Genomic DNA, 22,221 nt, shown 5'->3' with positions numbered 1-22,221 from the left:
TAGCGTTCGATTCTCGCAAGCCGAGGTACCTTTTACTGGTCCAATGCAAGAACCCAGGATGAAGAAACTTTGTTTTGCGTCCCTCGTCTCTGGGAACGTCTCGCGTCATTTCAATGAAAGCCATCACTGCCTGTCGCGTCCCGTTCTCTCTGGGACCAGTGTGGCTTCGCCTGCCATGCACGCAGTACCTTGATGGTGTTTTAATATTTCTTTCTCATTTACATGTATGTTTGTCTCCATCGCTCTCTTTCACCTGCCCTCCTCCCCCCTCCTTTCCCCTTCCCTCCAGGGGAAACCACTCTGCCACTGATCTGGAGGGATGAAGCCAAGTTCTGAGTTACTCCTGCTGGACTGGGGACAGTACAAGCACTAAGGACAGACACGGGGACCGTCTGAGAGAGAATTGCGCCGTCTTAAGGAGCCCCAGAGCGCTATGTCAGGTAACCCACATCTTACCTTTCTCTTAAATGAATAGATAAAGATTATCCTATCAGCGTATAATTTTGGTGCTTGGTTTACCTTTTCATAGCCCAAAGAATCTAAAATAATCCATGTTATTATTTAATTATCGTTATAACTATTGTTATGTCTTTCCATTCCTTATTTACCTCATCGGCTTAAGAGCTTTTTTTTTTTTCTTTTAACCGGAAATCCAGTTTATTTTGTTATAATAATCCAAGATTTCTTTAACAGTCCTCTAGCTTGGGTCAGCATTAAATTAATAATACATCTTGTTATTTCTATTTGTTTTTAAATTATCAAGTCAATATTCACCCATTTTATTCTGAATTAAAGTGCTGCTGTCAGGATCCCTTTGGGACCCCCTGAAAATTTGGTGGTGGTAAGGGGGCACCTGCGCACACAGCTCATAAACCTTTGCCCCGTCAGAAGTTAGAATGAAGAGGACTGGACTGGACTGCCCCACAGCCTCTGGGTTGGCTTCGCAATTTTTAAAGAGAGATTTTTCTGAGGAACGGTAAAGAGAGCCTCATCGGTGGCAGATAGACAGGGAACCTAGGACTATGCGATAGAGCAGATCTGTTACAATTTAATGTGACCAGGAATTATTGTTATAACTAATGTCTGTGTGAAAGGAGCAGTGATGCATAGCAATCTGCCTTTATAGCGCTATAAGAAAGTCGCTACATCATTCTAGCTTTCTGCCATTATATCATTATAAAGACCTGTGTTATGTTATGGAGACCTTGTCAGAACCTGGAAAAACTGCAGGGTAGGGTTAAGAGTGATGTGGATCGGTGTCTGGGGTACTGTGATGCAGATCTAGGTTGTGCTCCTGCAACAGGGAGGGTCTCGGAGAATTAGGTGCGATTTTTTTTGTTGTTTCTCCCTGTAACTTAAGATGGTCTTCTCTCTCAGTGTTCACAGCGACCAGTTTGAGCATCCTGACTTCGTCTGCAGAGGGCTACCCGATAACCTCCAGCCCTGACTGGGGGAGCAGTGTGGACGCCCCCTGCGCCCTCGTGCAGCCTCAGGGCTGTGGACAGTACGGGGCCCCCGTCCTCATGTCAGACGGTGAGGAGGGAGGATTGCCGTGCTCCAGAGGAGGCGGTGGGGGACCCTGCGCACCACGGGACGTGCAGAAGAACGTGCGGGTGTCTGGTGTCGGTGTGCAGCTCGAGATGAAGACCCTCTGGGAGGAGTTTAATCACCTGGGGACAGAAATGATTGTCACAAAAGCAGGAAGGTAACGAGAGCCCTTCTGCACCCCTGATCAGTAACATCCCTGTCTCCCATCTGTATTCCACCCTCTCCTCTCTCTATCCCTCTTACTCTAAGCTGGTGGTTCTCAAGTTTGATTCGTAAGGTCTCGATTTCAGGGTAACCAAAATGTGCAAACTGAATACGTGTAAAAATGTCATGAATATTCAGTGGGGCTCTGCGGAAACGAGGCCTGTTCAGAGGCCTCGGCGGTCAGATTTGGAAACTGCGCTCTAAATCCACACAGATCGATTGACGCCTCCCGCTAATGACCCCATGGATTCTGTCTGTACAGGAGGATGTTTCCCACATTCCAGGTGAAGATTTTTGGCATGGACCCCATGGCGGATTACGCTCTGCTGATGGACTTTGTGCCTCTGGATGACAAGAGATACAGGTAATGGGGCAGGAGTCTTGCTTAAGTCTGGTAAAGCTTGAAAGCAGTCACCGGGGGCCTGGGTTCAGTCTTGATATGTTTCATTTTTTTGGTGATGTGGTCAGAGTAATAGATTGGGAGGAATGGGGGAGCAGGGTGGTGAGTACTGTAGACGTGACCTGTCTGGATTTTGGTCAAGCTTTTGATAAGGTCCCACACAGAAGACTGGTGAGTAAGCTATCGCTAGTCTGGAAGTGGAAGTTGGGGAAGTAACAGGACACGGCGAGTGGTCATCAGTCGGGTGCACTCTGATGAAAGGAAAAGTGAGCAGCAGGTGGCACAGTTATCGGAGCTGGGCCCTGACCTCGTCATTGGGGAAGGGTTAGAAGGGAAAGTGTGCCTGCCGGCAGATAGGAAAATTTGGTGCAACAGAGTAGACGTGCCAGAGTGGGTAGATCTAGGTACGCCAACTACTTTCCAAGGGCCAAAATAACTTTTTGGAGGTGCACAACCTGTTCCTGGAGGTACATCTATCCAGTTGGGTTTTCAGGATTACCACAATGAATATGCACGTGAGAGGTTTGTATGCAATGGAGACCCAGAGTATGCAAATCTCTCTCATGCATATTCATTACGGATATCCTGAAAACTCGACCGGTGAGGTTATACCTTTAGGAGAGGGGAAATAATAATGTAAGAAATACCATACTGGGTCAGAGCAGAGATCCAACAAGCCCAGCGTCCTGTCTCTGACAGCAGCCAATCCAGGTCACAAGTACCTGGCAGGATCACAAGGAACAGATAAAGATCCTCCTTGCTCATAACTGGGATAAGTAGTAACTTCATCAAGTCTACATAGCTATTAGTGATTTAGTGACACTTCCTCCAGGAACTTATCCAAACCTTTTTTTTAAACCCAGCTATGTTAACTGCCTTCACCACATCCTCTGGCAAAAAATTCCACAGTTTAAGTATTTCCTGAGTGAAAAAAAACACTTTCTCTGATTTATTTTAAATGTGGTACATATTAACTTCATGGAGTGTCCCATAGTTCCTTCGGTAGTACTAACTGAAAGGGTGAATAACCATTCCCCATTTACCCATTCCATTCCACTCAACATTTTATAGACCTCTATCATCTCTCCTCCAGGATGAAAAGCCCTTAGACATAAGGAAGCTGTTCCATCCCCTTTATCATTATGGTCGCCCTTCTCTGAACCTTTTCTACTTCTACTATATTTTTTTTTGGGAGGGGGTTGACCAGAACTGTATACAGTGCTCAAAGTATGGTTGTACCATGGGTCAATAAAGAGGCATTATGATATCCTGCAGGTATTATTAGAAAAGGAACTGAAAATGAAACATATTTTCCACACACTGGGCCAAGGATTTCAAAGTATTGTTCACATTGATTCCAAGATCCTTTTCCTGGGTGGTGATGCCTAATAAGGCACCAGCGTCGTGCACTTACAGTTTGGATTATCCTTCCCTATATGCATCACTATGCATTAAATTTCACCTACCATTTAGATGTCCAAGCCCCTAATCTTGCAATTGGCTCGTGAACTCACAACTTTGATTAATTTTGAATCCTCTGCAAATTTGGTCACCTCACTCCCTATTACAGATCATTTCTAAATATTTTGAAGCCCCCATCCTGACTAGCTCTTGGGCACAGGGATTCACTGGGAGGCTCACAGCCCAGAGCAGGCCCCATGACCACAAACCGGGAATAGAGTCTCTTTTTCAAGGTCCTTAGGGTTTCCTCTTACAGAGGCAACTCCACTCATCAGTCCGGTCAACATCAAAAACACCACTCAGACTCCAAGACTGTTTTCAAAAAATAAAAGTACTTTTACTGGTACTGAAGCTGGAAAACACAAAGTCCAAAAATGCGGGTACACTAGTGAACAATGCTCCACAATACAAACAGATCCGCAAAAGGTACAGAAATACTCGGCGCCTTTCACAGTATCAAGCCTTTCTCTCAGGCAGGTCTGCTCCCTGGGGAAGGGACCTTTCCTCCTCCAAGTCTCCGGTAGCAGGTCAGAAAGGTAGTGCTCCTCTCATTCTCTCACCAACCTCTGGCACTTTGTTGGGCCTCTTCCTGAATCCCTGTCAGACAGAAGCTCCACAGGATCTCTCTCCTTCCTACAAGACAAAATCCTTCTAGGGTCACACTTCACCAAAAATCTTCTCAGGGCATGGATGAAGTATCCTCCTCCACCTCTCCTCCCAAGATCTCTACTGATCTTCACACATCTCTTTCCCCTGGAAGAAAATATTTCTGTTTCTCCTCAGCCTTGGAACCTTTCCTGTGAAGGGGGTGAGACCCACTGGCACCACTCTGAGGAGGTGGAGATATCCTGCCTCCAACTGCTGGACCCTTACTCTCCCGACTCCTCCTAGCCCTTGGGTGGCTGAGGCTGAGACTCCCCTGCATCACATGGGCACAGGGCTTCTGTTCAAAGCCTTCCCACTGGGGAGTGGCACATCTTACTCACATTAGCCTCACAAACTAACTCACTGGCACACCAGCTCTGTGGGAGACCGCTGTGGCCATTTTAGTTAAGGGCGACTTGACTAGTAAGGGGCAGAATTGGGGGGGGTCACCGCCCTAGTATAGATCCCTGGGGAACTCCACTATTTACCTTCTTCCATGAAGAGAAAGCACCATTCAGACCTTTAGCCAATCCACAATAGGACATTGTCTCCTACCCCATGACTTTTCATTTCCTGATAAGACTGTCAAGTGCCTTCTGAAAATCCAGATACTCTTATGTCAACCGACCCATCCTTATCTTCATGTAGAACCCCTTAAAAAAAAAATCTAACGGGCAAGACTTCCCTTTGCTAAATCCATATTGGCTCTGCTCCAGTATTCTGAGTCTGTCCAGATGATCAGTAATTTCCCTCGCTGGTCTGTAGTTTTCTGGATCGCCCCTGGAGGCCTCAGACACCAGAGCTGAATTGAATGAGACGTTACATACAGATTACTAGTAATAAGGCTACAATTTCAGTTTTAGCTGTTTCAGAATTCTGGGGTGTGTGCCATGTGCCCCCTGGGTCACTGTGATCTATTGATTGATTGATTGATTTGTTACACTTATAATCCACAACATCCAAACTTGGCGATCTGTGAGGCTTACAGAATTAAACATTCATAATCTTCCACATATAAAAACAAATTTTAAAAGATGACCAGCCATAAAAATTATACAAAGTGCACTTGTTTAAAAATACAAGTTTTTAAAGGTTTCCTAAAAAATTTAAAATCTTCCAGTTTTCTGAAATCATTTTTAATTCTATTCCACTTCTGTGGTCCTCTTGTAGAAAAAGCTCTATTTTGCGTTTCCTAATAATTGTAATCCTTAAAATTTGGTTCCCTTAAGAAATTTTGCTCCATCAAGCGTAAAATGCAGACATTATTATAAAGTTGAATTTACTTTGATAATGAATAGTCTTCAACCTGCAGTGCTTTAACAATGTCAACATTTTAAAATGTATTCTATCATTCACCGACAACCAAGACTGGGGTTATATGGTCATGGGACTGGGGTCCCATTATCCCTCTTGCTGCCCCATTCTTAACTAATTGCAGAACCCTTATTGGTTTCTGTAGTAACCCCACATAACATTGTAATAGTCAGTTTTACTAATTACTAAAGACTGGATCACTGTCCTAAAATCTGGTGTAGGTAATGGAGGCTTCAACTGTCCAATAAAAGTTAGCCTAGAAAATACTGCTTTAGCTACCTTCCGTATTTGAGACTTCATCATTAATCTTGAATCTAAAACCACTCCTAAGTTACAAGCCTCTTCCACAATTGGAATAGTTACTCCCCCAGTACAGTGTTTATCATGCATCCTCACTACCATTTCTACTTACTTTAAAAACCAAAGTTGTTTAACATTCAGTGCTAACCTCCGATTATATAACCGCATTCGTATCTCTTCCAAACCTTCTTTAAATTTCTTCTCAGGGAATACTTCATCTCAACCATATGATAAACAAAATGCATATGAAATACCAAACACCTAGATTCTGAAAAAGCTTTCCAGTCGTGCTCGGGTAAATGTTGAAGAGAAATGAGGGCAGGGATAACCCTTGTGGCACTCCTGGAGGGAAAACCATATCTCCAGTCTTTGAGTTCTGTTAGTCAAGAAGGATGTAAACCATCTCAATACCGCAGCAGAGATCCTTATCCCCTGCAATTGTTCTAATAGTAGTTCATGATTCACAGAATCATTTGCTGTTGGTATATCCAGCTGTACCAGTAGCACTGTTTTTCTTATCCATTTCTCCATACAAACAAATCAAGTACTGACACCATTTTTTCAAAATCCTAGTTGATATCTAAAACCTTATCGTACTCTAAATATTCACTTAATTGTAAAGCTATCCATTTTTCCCCAAATCCCAATAGTAGATACGTTAGAAATTTTCAAAACTTCCTAGGATGCAACTTGGACTTCTTTCGACAAGTGGGAAGGTTTTGGATCTGGCCCAGTTTGTCATGGTTATAGCATTTTTAAACATTCTTATGAAAGGATTTCTACCCTGCCTATCCATGGTTCTAGGCAGGGCCCAGTCATGTGATGGGAAAACTGTATTTGTTCCTTTCTGCAGTTAAAAGCTCAGTTTGATCTGGAGAAGTGAGGCCTCTCTGCCTTCTTACAGGCCAGACGTTATAGCGGTGGTATTATTCAGTGATGAGCCTCCAGGGCCACAAATGGGTCATGTTTTCAGGATATTCCTAATGAATATGCATGAGAGAGATTTGCATGCACCCTATGCTAATTTATCTCATGAATATTCATTATGACCGCCTAAAAAAGGGGGAGCAGCAGGAAAGTGTGGCCCACTGGGGCCCCAGCGACAGGCTAAGGTGAGCAGGTGAAGAAGAAGACAGGTGACCCTCTGTCTTCTTCTCAGACATGTATTTAAAGTTTTGATCTGTACTCTAAGTTTTGACAATCCCCCTGCCTCAATCTATCCCCTCCCCTCCCACCGTATCTCTCTCGCAAGCTAGCAGTTCGGTTCTCTCCTTGCCTAATCAGTAGTCTACAATGTTGGTTCTAGTTTATATCTGCTGTTATATGAATAGATGGTTAAATGTATAGATAGTAGTCCCCCTCGCCTCTGTTAATTTGACTCCTCTGGTTCTTTGTATTGCTCCCGAGCGAATGTTGCAGTTACATTGTAAACCGATGTGATATGTATTCCATACAGGAACGTCGGTATAGAAAAGTTAAAAATAAATAAATAAAATAAATAAAAACCTGATCCATCTGTGGTCTTGCAACACCAGAAGTGAATAGCTTGCATTTTAGTGACTCTGTACTGAGAAGAGACCCAACTACCTTCCCCATTGCCCCATTCCATCAAATCATCTTATTGTCTTCTAGTGGAAGTTTATCCGTTTCCAGACTGTCCAAAATCTTTCTGGACATGCGTAATGTTCTAGGTCCAGAGTTTTCCTTGCCGACCCTGTTTCCACCTCCGCCTTATGGCCCCCGGGAACAGCTGCAGCCGAGCCTGCAGGGATCCGCTCTGGGAAGGGGGGGGGGAGTGCATGTGTGCATGAGGTGGGGGAGGGAAGTGCCGTTGGAAATGGGCATCCCGGGTGCCGGTTGTCCTGGAACTGGCCCTGCACCTCGGGCTGCACGTGAGCAGACGCTGAATCTGCCTTTGCTAGCTGTTCAACCTGTGTGTGCGTTTCCCAGGTACGCCTTCCACAGCTCCTCCTGGCTGGTGGCAGGCAAGGCGGACCCCGCCACACCAGGGAGGGTGCACTTTCACCCAGATTCACCCGCCAGGGGCGCCCAGTGGATGCGACAGATCGTGTCCTTTGACAAACTGAAGCTCACCAACAACCTGCTGGACGACAACGGGCATGTAAGTGGTGAAACAGAGTCGTGCGCCTACCAGTCTGCGGGGGAGAGTTTGATGTGGGTTAGCCAGGCGCTGTTAGTAGCGTGAGAATGGGGGACCTGGGACTTTCACCTTTGGCCCCAGGAGGGCGCACTTACTAGGTATAATGTGTCAAACTTGTGCATTTTTATGCAAAATAGGAAGGGTTCTCAGTGAATCGGGAGTCTCCCCTAATCCCGTCTATTTTATATCATGGAGAATAATTATTGGTGCTTTACCTAGTTCAAGCCCCTTGAGTTGCTCAGGCTGGTAGTGGTGGTGAGAGTGGGGAAGAGTTTCACGGCTGGTGTAGGTGAGAAACAGCTCTCACACCTGTCATCAGCAGAGATACTGGGGAATCCTTAAACTGTACTAAGAAAACCTGCAGGTAAGCAGTGGGTGGAAGAGAAGACGGGGGAAATAGGAGTATGGAAGAGATGGGGAAGGTTTGTGTGCATAATGTTTTCGCATTGTTCTGAGCAGATCATCCTGAACTCGATGCATCGGTACCAACCCCGGTTCCATGTGGTCTTTGTGGACCCTCGCAAGGACAGTGAGAGGTATGCCGAGCAGAACTTCAAAACCTTCGTCTTCCAGGAGACCCAGTTTACAGCTGTCACTGCCTACCAGAACCACCGGGTAAGGGGGGAGGCAGTTTCACGTGCAGACGTCATGATCCTGTCCCCACTGATAGAAGAACCTCTGTGTGTGTTTTCTTTAGCCATGATGATCCTTCTGATTGTTATTGCACTTGACCTGGAGGCTTCTATCCTTTCAAAGCTCACACTCTCTTTCCCGGCCCGGCTTCCTTCTCGTGATCTCACTGGGAGTGCCAGCATGAAAGATGATGATACCTAAAAGTGGACGTCTTCTGCTCCTTGTTAACTTTTGTGACAAAGAGTAACTCCCGTTAGTTCCTTTGTATGCTACCCCAAATTAATAGAAGCTGCTTAATTTCCTTGTGCTGCACCCTGGGCAAACAGGGAATAACAGCCAAACGGGCTGTGCGCTCTGCATTAGCAATTTAAAGATGGACTCACCTGTAGTGGGGGAAGGGTTTGCGTTTCTTACTCTCCCCTCTGGCTCCTGCTTTTACAAGAAGGCGCACATTGACGTCTATGGAGGCGAATGACTTGGGTTAGGAGGCTGACGAGCTTCCCTATCGGTGTCGGCCTCATATTAGGGCAAGTTAGAGGCACTGATATTTTAATTCAGTGGGGTTGTAGTCTGCACTTCTCTTATCCTGTGTAAGAGGTGCTGAAATACTGTCCCTGCCTGCACTAGGCCCACGTGTCGGGGAGGAAAGGGATCTGCGCTGTGCTGCAGTATTTTAATCGTAGACGAGCACGTCAAATGCAGCTCAAACTGCAATAGAATTACAAGCTGTGGTAAGAGTGGGGGATAAAGATGAATTTATTCTCAGTTAAAGGATTCAGGCACAGATCACGGGATTTTCTCCAGGCTGGCTCTTCCGGTGCTTTTAGCTGGGGGAATCAGCCTTTTGGTTGAGATCCAAGGGTATGGCCTGAGTCATGAGCTGTGTGAGTTCAGTCTCTTCGTGATTTTGGACTGGGATTATATAATATGACGAGGGGGGGGGGGGGGGGGGGGGGAGGAGGCTAACGCCCTGTCACTCAGCTCACTGGGAACATGAAACGAGACCCTGACCAAACTGGGGAGACTTAAACCGCCTTCCAGACCTGCAGGGGTTAAGTGCTCTGCCGGTCCTGCCTGGGGAGGGGACCGCCAGGGGTTGAAAAGCTCCAGCTTTCCTCAAGACTCACTCTCCTCTTCTCATTTCAGATCACGCAGCTGAAAATCGCCAGTAACCCATTTGCCAAGGGTTTCCGGGATTGTGACCCTGAGGACTGGTAAGCATGCAGGGACCAGGAGTCCTTTACGATGCTGGTTTTAGTTTTCATTTATTTATTTATTTCGAATTTTTCTATACCGACATTCTTGAACAAAGATATCAAATCATATCGGTTTACAATTGAACATAACTGTCGCGGCTATGTCTTTTAAAAGGACCCTGCTTAGTCATAAACCTAGAATTAGCCGCCACAGAACTGCACATGTCCGGGGCACACAGTGCCCACTTTAACATCTGCCTATGGCCACAACCCTGAAAAACCAGCATTCGAGGCCAACTTCTGTCATCGGTTTCCTCCTGTTCCTTTGGGTTTCCAGTTCGATCTGAACCAGTCTCTATTAGGTCTGCAACAGGATGTGCTGTTATTTTAAAATAGAGAAAATATCATAATTTGTGTCATTTTGTGTCCAAAACGACAAAAAAAAAACAAAAAACCCAAGATGTCATGTTTCTGTTTTAGCATGCACTAAAATGACAGAAATGAAACAAATTTAATAAATAGAAAATGAACTGAAATATAAAATACAACATTTTTTTTTTCAGTCTACACCCCTCATCTATAACACCAGGAGCATTCACTGGCAACCTGCCAGGACTCTTCCATTTTAACCCACCTTCCATGTCACCGGGCATCGAGGCGACAGTCACGTGCACCGTACGTCCTTGCCACCAGGTGGCACTGGTGCACGATAGCTCTCCCTTTTCTCTCAGGGCTGTGCACGCCGCCTTTCCTGCAGGACGAGGATCTGGGACTCTTGCATGGCAGAGAGAGAGAGCAGTACTGCCACTCAGCCACAGGGCCAGCCCTGGCTAGTCATGGTTTATTTATTTATTTTCTGTGCATACAAAAATATGTTGCTAAGCAGATTCTGTATAAAACACACACAATGAAAACACAAAATCCCACTATAAGCACGGAAACAGGACTCAAAATAACACGTACAATCAGTCAGCCATTAGCCAAAGGCCTCAAGAAACAGAGTTGGCTTCAGCTTCTTGCGGAATTGAACATAAATCAGTGGCCATTCATAAATCAGCAGGAAGGGCTTTCCAAATAACCAGCCCTACAATGGAAAAAGGGCCCTTGAGCGAGGGGCTTGTAAATGGGCAACCCTAATTGAGTGGAGACATGACCAGGATAAATAAGGTGAAAGCAAGTCCATCAGACAACTTGGCATCCTGCCTAAAATGTTAAAAATCAAGCACAATATTTTAAATTGGATTCTATATTTACTTGGCAACCAGTGTAATATTTTTAACATAGGGGTTGCGTGCCCACGTGTTGGAGGGCCTAGCACTAAGTGGGCTATTGCATTTTGCAGCAATTATAATGCACCCAATTGGCAGCTGGGCAAACCGACATATGTGGAGAATTACAGTAATCTAGTGTTAATACAAAAGCCTGAAGCGCTGAAAAAAAATCTTCCTGAGAAATAATAATTTCAAGCAACGTAACGCTCTGAGCTAATAAAAACCCGATTTTAACGCAGCCCTCATTTGTGGCACTACATTTGCTTGTGCGTCAGTCTGAGCCCCCCCATAGCTCTGATACGGACTGAGAATTCTGGATATCCAAAGCAGCGAGTCAGCCCTCGACGGTCAGCTGGAGGGGGCCGCTGACTTTCCCAGGATGGGTTTAAAAATAACATTATCCTGTAGCCAAGAACTGGTTTTATTTAAAGCCGCAGAGCTCTTTGCGACAGTCATGCACTGGAAAACAGAATCGTATGTCATCAGCATATACTCTTAGATATAAGCCCAGCATTGCCATCCTAAGACATAACAGCTGGAGGTAGATATTGAATAAAGCAGGGGATGATACTGATCCCTGAGGGACTCCTCTGTCATAAGGCCCTCCCCGGTCTGACTCTCTACCACCAGCTCTCACCTGTACCTTACGGGCTGACAGGAAAGCGTGAAACTCCCAATACCCAACCTAGTCCAACGATCAGTTAGGATGGAATGAGAGCCCATATCGAAAGTAGACGACAAATCTAATAATATCACTGCCCCTCCTGCATCCATTTTGGGCAAGAATACATCATTCAAAACCCCCCAATAATGTTCCTGTCCTGTGCCCTGTTCTAAAGCCACACTGATGGCTACTAAGAATCTTATTTTCACCTAAAAATACATCTATCTGTACCAGTATTAGCGTTTCCCAAACCTTCCCCAAAGAAGAGAAATTAGATCGCCTATGGTCTGTAACTTGTAAAATTATCAGTTGGTAACTTCCTCCTCTTCAAAGCAGGATAGAAGTAACTTCCCCTAACAAATTTAGTCATTACCTCAACAAACACATTTGTCTGAAGACGTCGCCATTAACATATCTTCCTAACTTATCCCAAATAACCCGCATACTCACTTGTGCTGAGCCAGTCTGCTGACCCCCATTATGACCAGCACCAACTAACTGGGTCACTTTATTCTCACAAACAGTGAGAAAGTCTTCACTGTCAAAGCAGCCTAACGCTTTGCTAACCTTGGGGGAAATATAAAAACCTATCCGCTAGTGAAAATAACGCTAGTGATTGAATTTTCCTTTAGAATAAACACCCCACGTACAGATATGAAAGCAGATCTGTGTATAGTTCTTGCTTGAAAAAACATCTCCTTTAATTTTAGTCTAAATATGGTCTTCATCGGGTGTGTAATGCACCACCAAATATTTCAGCAGCTAATAGGTGCCGATCTGATATTCAGATCGTGGCATAGATGGTCCAGTGTTGCTGTAGAGTCCGTTCTGTCTTCTGTGCGTAGCCCTGAAAGTCATCCAGCACCCATGAGGGGCCGCTGTAACCATTTCTTGTATTCATTCCATGTGATAGTTCTCCGCATGCACCCTACTATTACTACTACTACTATTACTACTACCTCTTAACTTTTCTATGGCGCTACAAGACATACGCAGCGCTGTACAAACATATAGAAAGACAGCCCCTGCACAATAGAGCTTACAAACTAATAAGACAAACATACAGGACAAGAGACTTGGTATTTCATAAAGCAAGACCATGCGCCTTACAGGACAGGTAAGAGGAGGAGCAAGAGTGTCTAAGGCTGAACCGAGAATAGTGCAAGAAGCAACTGCTTCATCAACAGATTCAGACAAAGTTATGGAGGAAAAGAGAGATGAAACAGCAGTGGGAACGATGCAAGGGTCAACGGCTGGGAGATTCCTAAAGGTGGACAAGTCTGTGGGGGAGGGTGGTTTAATGTGAACGTTATCAGGTGATGGTCTAAGCCTGGAAGAACTGAGGTGGCAAAGCCTGGGAAGGACAGCAGTTGGAAGCAAAGCCTAGGTCAAGGCAGTGGCCATGCTGATGAGTAGAGGTGGTAGAGCAGAGTCGGAGATCAAATGAAGAGGTTAAAGAAAGGAGTTTTGAGGCATAAGAGTTAGAGGGGTCATCAGCATGGAGGTTAACGTCACCAAGGGGAAGATGGGTCAATGAAGAAGGAAATTCAGGAATCACAGTCCGTGAGAAAGGAGGAGGGAGATTTATCAGAGGGTCAATAGATGACAGCTCCCCGGAGAGGCAGTGGAGGGAATGGGCTTCAAAGGACTCAGAGACAGCAGAAGTAAAAGATTAAACAAGGGTTGCATTGCCTCTCTTTCTTTGCTGACTTCTGGTAAGACAGAGCACACAGCTGTACTCCCACAATTCAGCTTGCTTCCTGATTTACCAAAGACGTTACTTCAGAGGAGCTCTGAAGGACAATCTGAAGAGGGGAGGAGCTCTGGCTCTCTGGGGTGTCCTTCTGATTGCTCGGCTGGTTAGAATCCTGCACTAAAGATGTTCACTTTTCTTGGTCTCTCCCAGGCCTGGCACCCATCGGCCGTTGCTTGGGTCCCTCATGCGCAGTTGTGCTGCCGGAGTGGTCACATCACAGGTCAAACCGACCGAGCAGGAGAAAGGTAAAACGCTGAGCGTCTACATCTTCTCACTGTGTAATAAATACTTTGGTGGTCTGTGGGGTGGTGAAGTTGTTATAAAGGGGAGGGACCTTCCTCTCTAGCTCAGCCACAGAGCTCCTGCTTTGGAGTCTGGGAACTGCAAGCTCATAACCTCAGGGTTATGTCTTTCTGGCAATCTGAATTACAACAGTTGAAGAGTAATTGACAAGGGAGAAGGTGTGAACTGGCTGGTTAAAAAATCAAGTATACAAACTCAGATTCCTTCTGCTTCTGACCCTCTGTGTGACACTGGGCAAGTCACTTCCTCTCCCTGCACCTCGATTTACCTAACTGTAATTAGGAAGCAATAATTTATATTTCCCTGTACGTACCCGGATCAGTCCAGACAGTGGGTTGAGCCTCCTGTCCAGCAGAGGGAGACAGAGAAAAACTGAAAAGGTATCCTATATCAGGACAGTGCTCACCCTTCAGTATTTCTCTGTCTCCCAGCAGAGGCAGGCAGTTGAACCTGCGGTTCCCTAGCTTTCTCTGTTTTCCTAGCTGTGCGCATATTCCTAAAATATTACATAATAGTGGGACCCTGCTGGTGGTATAAAAGGAAAATACTAAACACATTTTTTTATTATTTAAAATGTTTGTTGCATGCTCGTTTAAAAAAAAAACATTCTAAGTGAGTTACAAATAACATAAACAGTGCAAAATCAATTCTGACATAATCATTTAAAATCAATAATCCCCAATCCTAATATACACATACCCACATTCAAACAATAAACAAGAATAAATCTCAATAAATAAAAAGAAAAAAAGAGCCATGAACATCCAGGTCTTGCAAAAGACGGAATTCTGTAGGCAACTGGTTGCAGATAGGACCACCCCAGAAAAGGCTCTGTGACTCTGATGGACCCAGCACTAGGCTGGTCAGCAGGATGGCATGACCCGAGTTCACGCGGGGCACGGGTGATACCTTTTAGTTTACCTGAGTAAAAAGTTGCTTCCAAGCTTTTGGCTTAAAAAGACAAAATGAATTCCTTTTACCTCTGGTTTCACGTTTGCCCACCTCTCAGGCTTGTGCAAGTGTTTCAGGCCCTCCCTCATCCCGAGTCTTCATTTTTAAGCTCCAGCGTACGGAATATTAGGGGAAAGAGTGCAACAAATGGCGGCCATTTTCTTTTCATTCTGAATGGAACAATCCGAAAATGACTGCCTATGAAAATATCCAAAAAAATGGGGGTATTTTTATATTTTTGTCATTTAAAAAAAAAAAAAAAAAAAGCCACCTGCTCTCCTGGAAATCCCCTTCCACACAGCGAAACGTGAACCCGGGGCTTGGGCCTGCCTGCGCCTCCCCGGGCCATAAACCTAATCAGGCCCAGGAGGGGCCTACTTGTGCCTCTCCCCCCCTCCCCCCCTGTTTAAATAGGTGCACCATAATGGTGCTGCCTGCACCAGAGGAAGCCGCCAAAGTTCTGTCTCTCTGGCGCTGTTCTCCAGGGACCAGAACCTGGGTGGGAACTGGTGGGCATCGCTCCTGCCCCCTTATTACTCAGGACCTTATTACTGTGCCTGTACCGGCACAGTATGGCCGAAGAGTTTGGGCTCTCCCTGCCAGGCAAAAGATGTTCATGAGTTCAGCGAGCTTGCAACCCACCCCCAGCCACCATGGGCTCTACAAAAAAGGAAGGAGCCCTAGCTTATCCTTCCCTCTCTTTATTTGATTTATATTCCTACTTCAAAGCAGATTTCATGCAGGTACTGTGGGTATTTCCCTGCCCCAGAGGGCTTACACTCTGTTTCTACCTGAAGCAATGCAGGCTGAAGTGACTTGCCCAAGGTCGCAGGGGGATTTGAACCCTGGCTTGCCTGCTGCTCTAACTACTAGGCTACCCCTCCTCTCTGTTGTTCCCCCATTTCTTCTGCTATATTCTCTCTAGTCACTCTTCTTCTGCTTCCATCTCCACTCTCCTCCACTCTTCTCCCTTTCCCCCCCCCCTTCTATTGTCTCCCTCCCATCTATCTCCTGCCTTAGCCTCCCTTTTCTACTTTCCCTCTCTTCTGTCCTCCTTCCTCTTTCCTTCTGTCTAGTGCGTCCCCTTCCTGCCTCCTCTTCTCTCCCTCTGCTGCTCCCTTCTTCTTCCAGTTTACTGGTCTCCTCTCTCCCTATCCATCTTGTTCCCTTTCCATCTCTCTCCTGCTCTCCTTTCCTTTCTTTGTGCTTCTGCTACCTCCCCTACTCCCACCAGCTTAGATGCTGTATACTCTCCCTCTCCAAAAGCTCAAATCCCAGTCTTCCCTCCCTTTCTGTCTCTCATCTCCCAATACTAAATATTCTCTGTCTTCTTACCCTTATAGTATCAGCTCCTCTTTCCCCCTCCCACAATCCTGGGTTCTCTCTCTCACTATGCCCCCCCCCCCTCCCATAACCTGGGTCCTCCATCTCCCTACTTCCCCCAGCCAGCAGGAGGAGAGCAGTACTTCATACTCATGTCAGCTTCCTATGCTGTGCAGATCCAGTTGTGCAGTATGAAGCATGCGCTACCAGTAGATCCCATAAGATCTGCAGGTTGCCGCATGGATCATTTCAAGAAACTGGACTCTCACAGCTAAAGAAGCTGACGCAGGTAAGAAGCACCGTTGGCAGGGATCAAGGGTGGAGAGGACACAAGATTGGATGGGGAGGGGAGAGAACAGGAGGGGGGGGGATGGAGGAGGGTAATGGCGAGAGGATGAACTCCTAGGATCAGATGAGGAGGAAGAGGCCCAAATTGTCTGAACAGGCTCTCTCCTGGCCTGCACAGAAGCCTGTTCATTAGGCCTCTGCAGTGCAATAGCCATGTGGCCTCTCCAGCCCTGGGACCGGGTGCAGTTGTACCATTCATACCAGTTTAACGACAGCCCTGTTTTAAATGAAAGCAGGATAAAATGTGTGTCAGTGCTCTGAGCATCCTGTCCTAGAGAGAAAATGTTCTATAGCCCTGAACCATTAGACATGAAAGATTTCATATTTCTGTGCTCCCTCTTCTCCTGTTATCCTTAGACTTGGTCCAATGCAGACGCTTCAGTCGCAATTTATTGCCCTCAGTGCATGGCGACATATCACGACTGCACCACCTCCCACCTGGCCCTGGTGCCCTGACTTCCTGCAGTATTGGTGATCTGTCTGCTGCACGCCACAGCACCACTCATTCTGCCCCGAATGCAGAGAGCCTGCCGACCACGCCTGACATGCTGGGCTCTCCTTACAAGCACCTGTCTTACCACAGCATCTATCTGGGAGGGAAGGGTCGTGTGACGCCGTACTCTCCACTGCCGTCTGTGCGGGCACCAGGATTTCACACAGTCAACATCTACGCAGCTGGCTCCTCGGCAGTGCTCAGTTATGCCCAACAGTAGTACCTACTGTCCTAGTGGATTCCGGATTTCTACCCAGGCACTGATGGTCAGTTCATGCGGAGTTCAAGACCAGTACACAAGAAGTGATTCCACAATCTACAGGCCCCACTGCTCTCCCCACAGGCCAGAAAAGCCATCTGTTCCTACCCATGTTCCCCCCTCTACATCCAAATGCTGTAAATAGGTTCTGATTATATTGATGGTAAGTTGTGAATGCACTGACAAACACTTGCTGGCAAACAGAACCTAAATAATCAGATGTTTAGTAAACGCCACTCTCTAGAGCGGATAGTCACAAACCAGTCTGGTTTCCAGGACTTCCACAATAAATATGCATGAGGCATAATTTGTAAACAATGGCAGCAAGGCATGCAAATATATCATATGCATTTTCATATTGCATCCCTTGAGGACCAGATTTGGAGACCCCCCTACTCTAGAAAAAGGTTGCAAACATGCCTTGCATTCAAAGCAGCTTTTGTTTAAGTGAGACCCCACCAGTGACCCTGCTTCATCATTCCTGCCCTGCACAACCATCTTGTAGTGCCCTGGTGTGAACAATATAATATCTCAGCAGTGAGTGTCATGATCAAGCTACGTGTACCATGTGCTATTAAAGGCAGAGGTTTTGATTGGTTCCAGCATGCGTGAACTGAGTCTCATACACTAAGGATTAGGAGTCTGCAGATTTCTTTGATTAGTGCACTCAAAATATTTTATTACTTCTACATTTAAATCGAGGACTTTGTGCCACATGGTTCAGACGTTTTTCTTAAGTAGCCTTCTGCATTGTCTTGGGTTGCATTTCCAGCTCAGCTGCCTGGTCCTACCTGTGATTGGAGGAGCTAAGTATTGCACTACAGCAGTGGTTCTCAACCTTTTTTCTGTCGGGACACACCTGACAGATGGTTCTCACATGCGTGACACACTGACCCATGATCGTCACGGGGCTAGATGTAAAAGGAGAGTTTGCATCCACGGGAACCCCCCTGACCCACAATAATGGATGTAAAGCAGAATTATGACATTCCCCATACAACTCACCCTACAAAAAAGATATTCTGGTTCTGGTGTCATCTCAGTAACAGCAACTCAAACTCGTTCTACTTCCAGGCTCAATAGCCCTACTTATGAAAAGACAGCAGTTTACCATCAATGCATGTCCTCTTGAGAAAACACAACAAATAAGACTGATAAAACTCTTACATGCTAGTAAAATATCTCATCTCGGTAACAGACACAGAACCGACCTAACATACTCCCAGGATCTGTAGTAATACACATAAACTAATCCGCATACAGTTAAACCTGTATTATGGAATACACTCAAACAGGAGCAACCCTATCTATGAAAAGGCAACACTATAAATATTAAATCAGGCCCTAAAAACCAAAACACCTCTTATTAGGAAAACAGAACTAGCAAGCAGCTATAGATCCCCACACAGAAATAATTGTAAAACTATACTAATAAGCAGAATAAATGTTTCTAAACGGCTATGAACAGAATAACATCCAACAATTAAAAACTCATAAAAACTATTAAAAATTCTCCAAACACCAATAAAATATTTCAAAAAAAGCAGACACATCACATAATATAAAATAATTAAAATGGCAGTCAATCAAGAAAAATAAACTTAAAAAGCCACCTTTACTTACCCCCTCCAGCAGCTCTCCTACTCCTCTTCCATGCAGGCCGTAGCACACACCAGAGGCAGCAGCAGAAGCTAAACTCTATACTCATGGTCCTCTTCCTTAATGCCCATGTCTCTCACACACACACCATACCAGTCATGCCCCCATGACCAGTTTCTGTCTCTCACACACCAATCATCTCCCAGTCTTTGAAACACACACCAGTCACCTTACTGAACAGTTTCTCTCATGCCATACACACACACAGGCTTCCCACTCCCGTGTTCTTCTTACATATATGGGCTTCTCACTCTCATAATCACTTTCTCTGTCTCACACACACTCACCAGTCTCTCACTCCCATGCTTGTTCTCTCCACATGCACAGGCTTCTCATTCCCATAATCACTTTCTTTCTCTCACACACACACACACACCAGTCACCTGATCTCTCTCATGCATACACACACACAGGCTTCCCACTCCCATGTTCTTTCAGATATACAGGCTTCTCACTCCCATGCTGTGTCTCACACACACTCCCATGCTCACTCTTCACATGCACAGGTTTCTCATTCCCATAATCACTTTCTTTCTCTCACACACACACCAGTCACCTGATCTCTCTCATGCATACACACACAGGCTTCCCACTTCCATGTTCTGTCTTACATATACAGGCTTCTCCCTCACATGCTGTCTCATACACACCCAGGTTCTCACTCCCATGCTCACTCTCGTCACATGCACAGGCTTCTCATTCCCATAATCACTTTCTCTCTGTTACACACACATACATACACACACACACACACACCAGTCTCTCATTTCCATGCTCGCTCTTCACTGCACAGGCTTCTCATTCCCTGAATCACATTCTTTCTCTCATATTCACACACACCAGTCTCTTTCTCTCATACACACCGTCACCTTACAAACCAGTCTCTCGCTCTCATGCATGCACACACACACAGGCTTCCCACTCCCATGCTCTCTCTCACATAATCAGGCTTCTCACTCCCATGCTTTCTTTCACACACATCCAACCCCCCCCCCCCCCCCCCACAACAGCAGGCTTCTTATGCCCATGCTTTCTCACATACCCAGATTTCTCACTTCAATGCTTTTTCTCTCTCTCTCTCACACACACACACATCGGTCACCTCCCTGACTGTCTCACACTCTCACATACACATCAGTCATCTCCTTGAGCAGTCACTTTCATTGTCTCTCACATACACACATACATCAGCTCTCTGACCAGTTTCTCTCACTCACACACATGCTCTCGATCACACGCAGGCTGGCTGCTTCTTTCTCTCACTCACTTCCTCTTCCCCGCCCCTCCCCAAGCACAAATGGTAGCTGCAGCAGCCTCCTCCTCCAGGCCCCGCAAGCCAAGAAAGTAGAATCCCATCGGCTGCGGGAGGCTCCTGCTGCTCTCTCCTTTCCCGATTACCAGCTGCTTCAATTGCTCGGGGGCCGCTGCTGCAGCCGCCGCAGCTACTTTATCATGCGGCACTGCTCTTTCTCCTTCCCGCGCACCGCGTATCACTTCCTGTTCCGGGTCATGGGGGAGGGGGGGGGGGGGGCAGGCGCGGGAAGAAGAAAAGGCCAGCCACAAGTGCCACAGCTTTTTTTTAGCACTGCTGCCGTTCCCACTGGGCTTGAACGTGTTGATAGCCCAGCGGCAACGGCAGCAGGGAAGAAAGAGCAGCGGGAGAGACCGGGAGCACGCGACACAGCAGCCGGTGCTTGGCGACACACTAGTGTGTCGCGACACACCGGTTGAGAACCGCTGTTATGGAATACACTCAAACAGGAGCAACCCTATCTATGAAAAGGCAACACTACAAATATTAAATCAGGCCCTAAAAACCAATACACCTCTTATTAGGAAAACAGAACTAGCAAGCAGCTATAGATCCCCATACATAAATAATTGTAAAACTATACTAATAAGCAGAATAAATGTTTCACAACAACTATGAACAGAATAACATCCAACAATTAAAAACTCATAAAAACTATTAAAAATTCTCCAAACACCAATAAAATATTTTAAAAAAAGCAGACACATCACATAATATTAAATAATTAAAATGGCAGTCAATCAAAAAAAATAAACTTAAAAAGCCACCTTTACTTACCCCCTCCAGCAGCTCTCCTACTCCTCTTCCATGCAGGCTGTAGCACACACCAGAAGCAGCAGTAGTGGCTAAGCTCTATACTCATGGTCCTCTTTCTTAGGGCCCATGTCTCTCACACACACACCATACCAGTCATGCCCCCATGACCAGTTTCTGTCTCACACACACCAATCATCTACCAAACAGTCTTTGACAAACACACCAGTCACCTTCCTGAACAGTTTCTCTCATGCCATACACACACACACAGGCTTCCCACTCCCGTGTTCCACTTACATATATGGGCTTCTCACTCTCATAATCACTTTCTCACACACACTCACCAGTCTCTCACTCCCATGCTTGTTCTCTCCACATGCACAGGCTTCTCATTCCCATAATCACTTTCTTTCTCTCACACCCATACACAAACACACACACACCAGTCACCTGATATCTCTCATGCATACACACAGGCTTCCCACTCCCATGTTCACTTTCAGATATACAGGCTTCTCACTCCCATGCTGTGTCTCACACACTCCAGGTTTCTCACTCCCATGCTCACTCTTCATATGCACAGGCTTCTCATTCCCATAATACTTTTTCTCTTTCTCTCACACACACACACACACATACACTCACACCAGTCACCTGATCTCTCTCATGCATACACACACAGGCTTCCCACTCCCATGTTCTCTTTCAGATATACAGGCTTCTCACTCCCATGCTGTATCTCACACACTCCCAGCTTTCTCACTCCCATGCTCACTCTTCATATGCACAGGCTTCTCATTACCATAATCACTTTCTTTCTCTCTCTCACATACACACAAACACACACCAGTCACCTGATCTCTCTCATGCATATACACACACACAGGCTTCCCACTCTCATGTTCTCTTTCAGATATACAGGCTTCTCACTCCCATGCTGTGTCTCACATACACCCAGGTTTCTCACTCCCATGCTCTCTCTTCACATGCACAGGCTTCTCATTCCCATAATCACTTTCCTTCTCTCTCTCACACACACACACACACACCAGTCACCTGATCTCTCTTATGGTTACACACACACACAGGCTTCCCACTTCCATGTTCTGTCTTACATATACAGGCTTCTCCTTCCCATGCTGTGTCTCACACACCCAGGTTCTCACTCCCATGCTCACTCTCTTCACATGCACAGGCTTCTCATTCCCATAATCACTTTCTCTCTGTTACACACACACACACACCAGCCTCTCTCTCATTTCCA

The 22,221-nt window shown here is 45.9% G+C and overlaps 1 protein-coding gene across 1 annotated transcript; it reads left to right on the top strand.

The window, feature by feature from the left end:
• The first annotated feature begins 433 nt into the window (after window positions 1-433).
• Window positions 434-17,191, top strand: TBX10 (T-box transcription factor 10). The gene is made up of 8 exons (XM_029575619.1): window positions 434-440; window positions 1,378-1,705; window positions 2,015-2,116; window positions 7,823-7,994; window positions 8,493-8,648; window positions 9,813-9,880; window positions 13,704-13,798; window positions 16,836-17,191. Exons 1-8 carry the CDS (start codon window positions 434-436, stop codon window positions 17,189-17,191), a joined length of 1,284 nt encoding a protein of 427 aa, XP_029431479.1.
• The last annotated feature ends 5,030 nt before the right edge of the window (window positions 17,192-22,221 follow it).

The sequence above is a fragment of the Rhinatrema bivittatum genome, chromosome 13, assembly GCF_901001135.1.
Source record: "Rhinatrema bivittatum chromosome 13, aRhiBiv1.1, whole genome shotgun sequence".
In the NCBI taxonomy this organism is placed as follows: domain Eukaryota; kingdom Metazoa; phylum Chordata; class Amphibia; order Gymnophiona; family Rhinatrematidae; genus Rhinatrema; species Rhinatrema bivittatum.
Note: the sequence above shows the minus strand (reverse complement) of the source record. Positions and strands in the feature narration are given on the sequence as shown.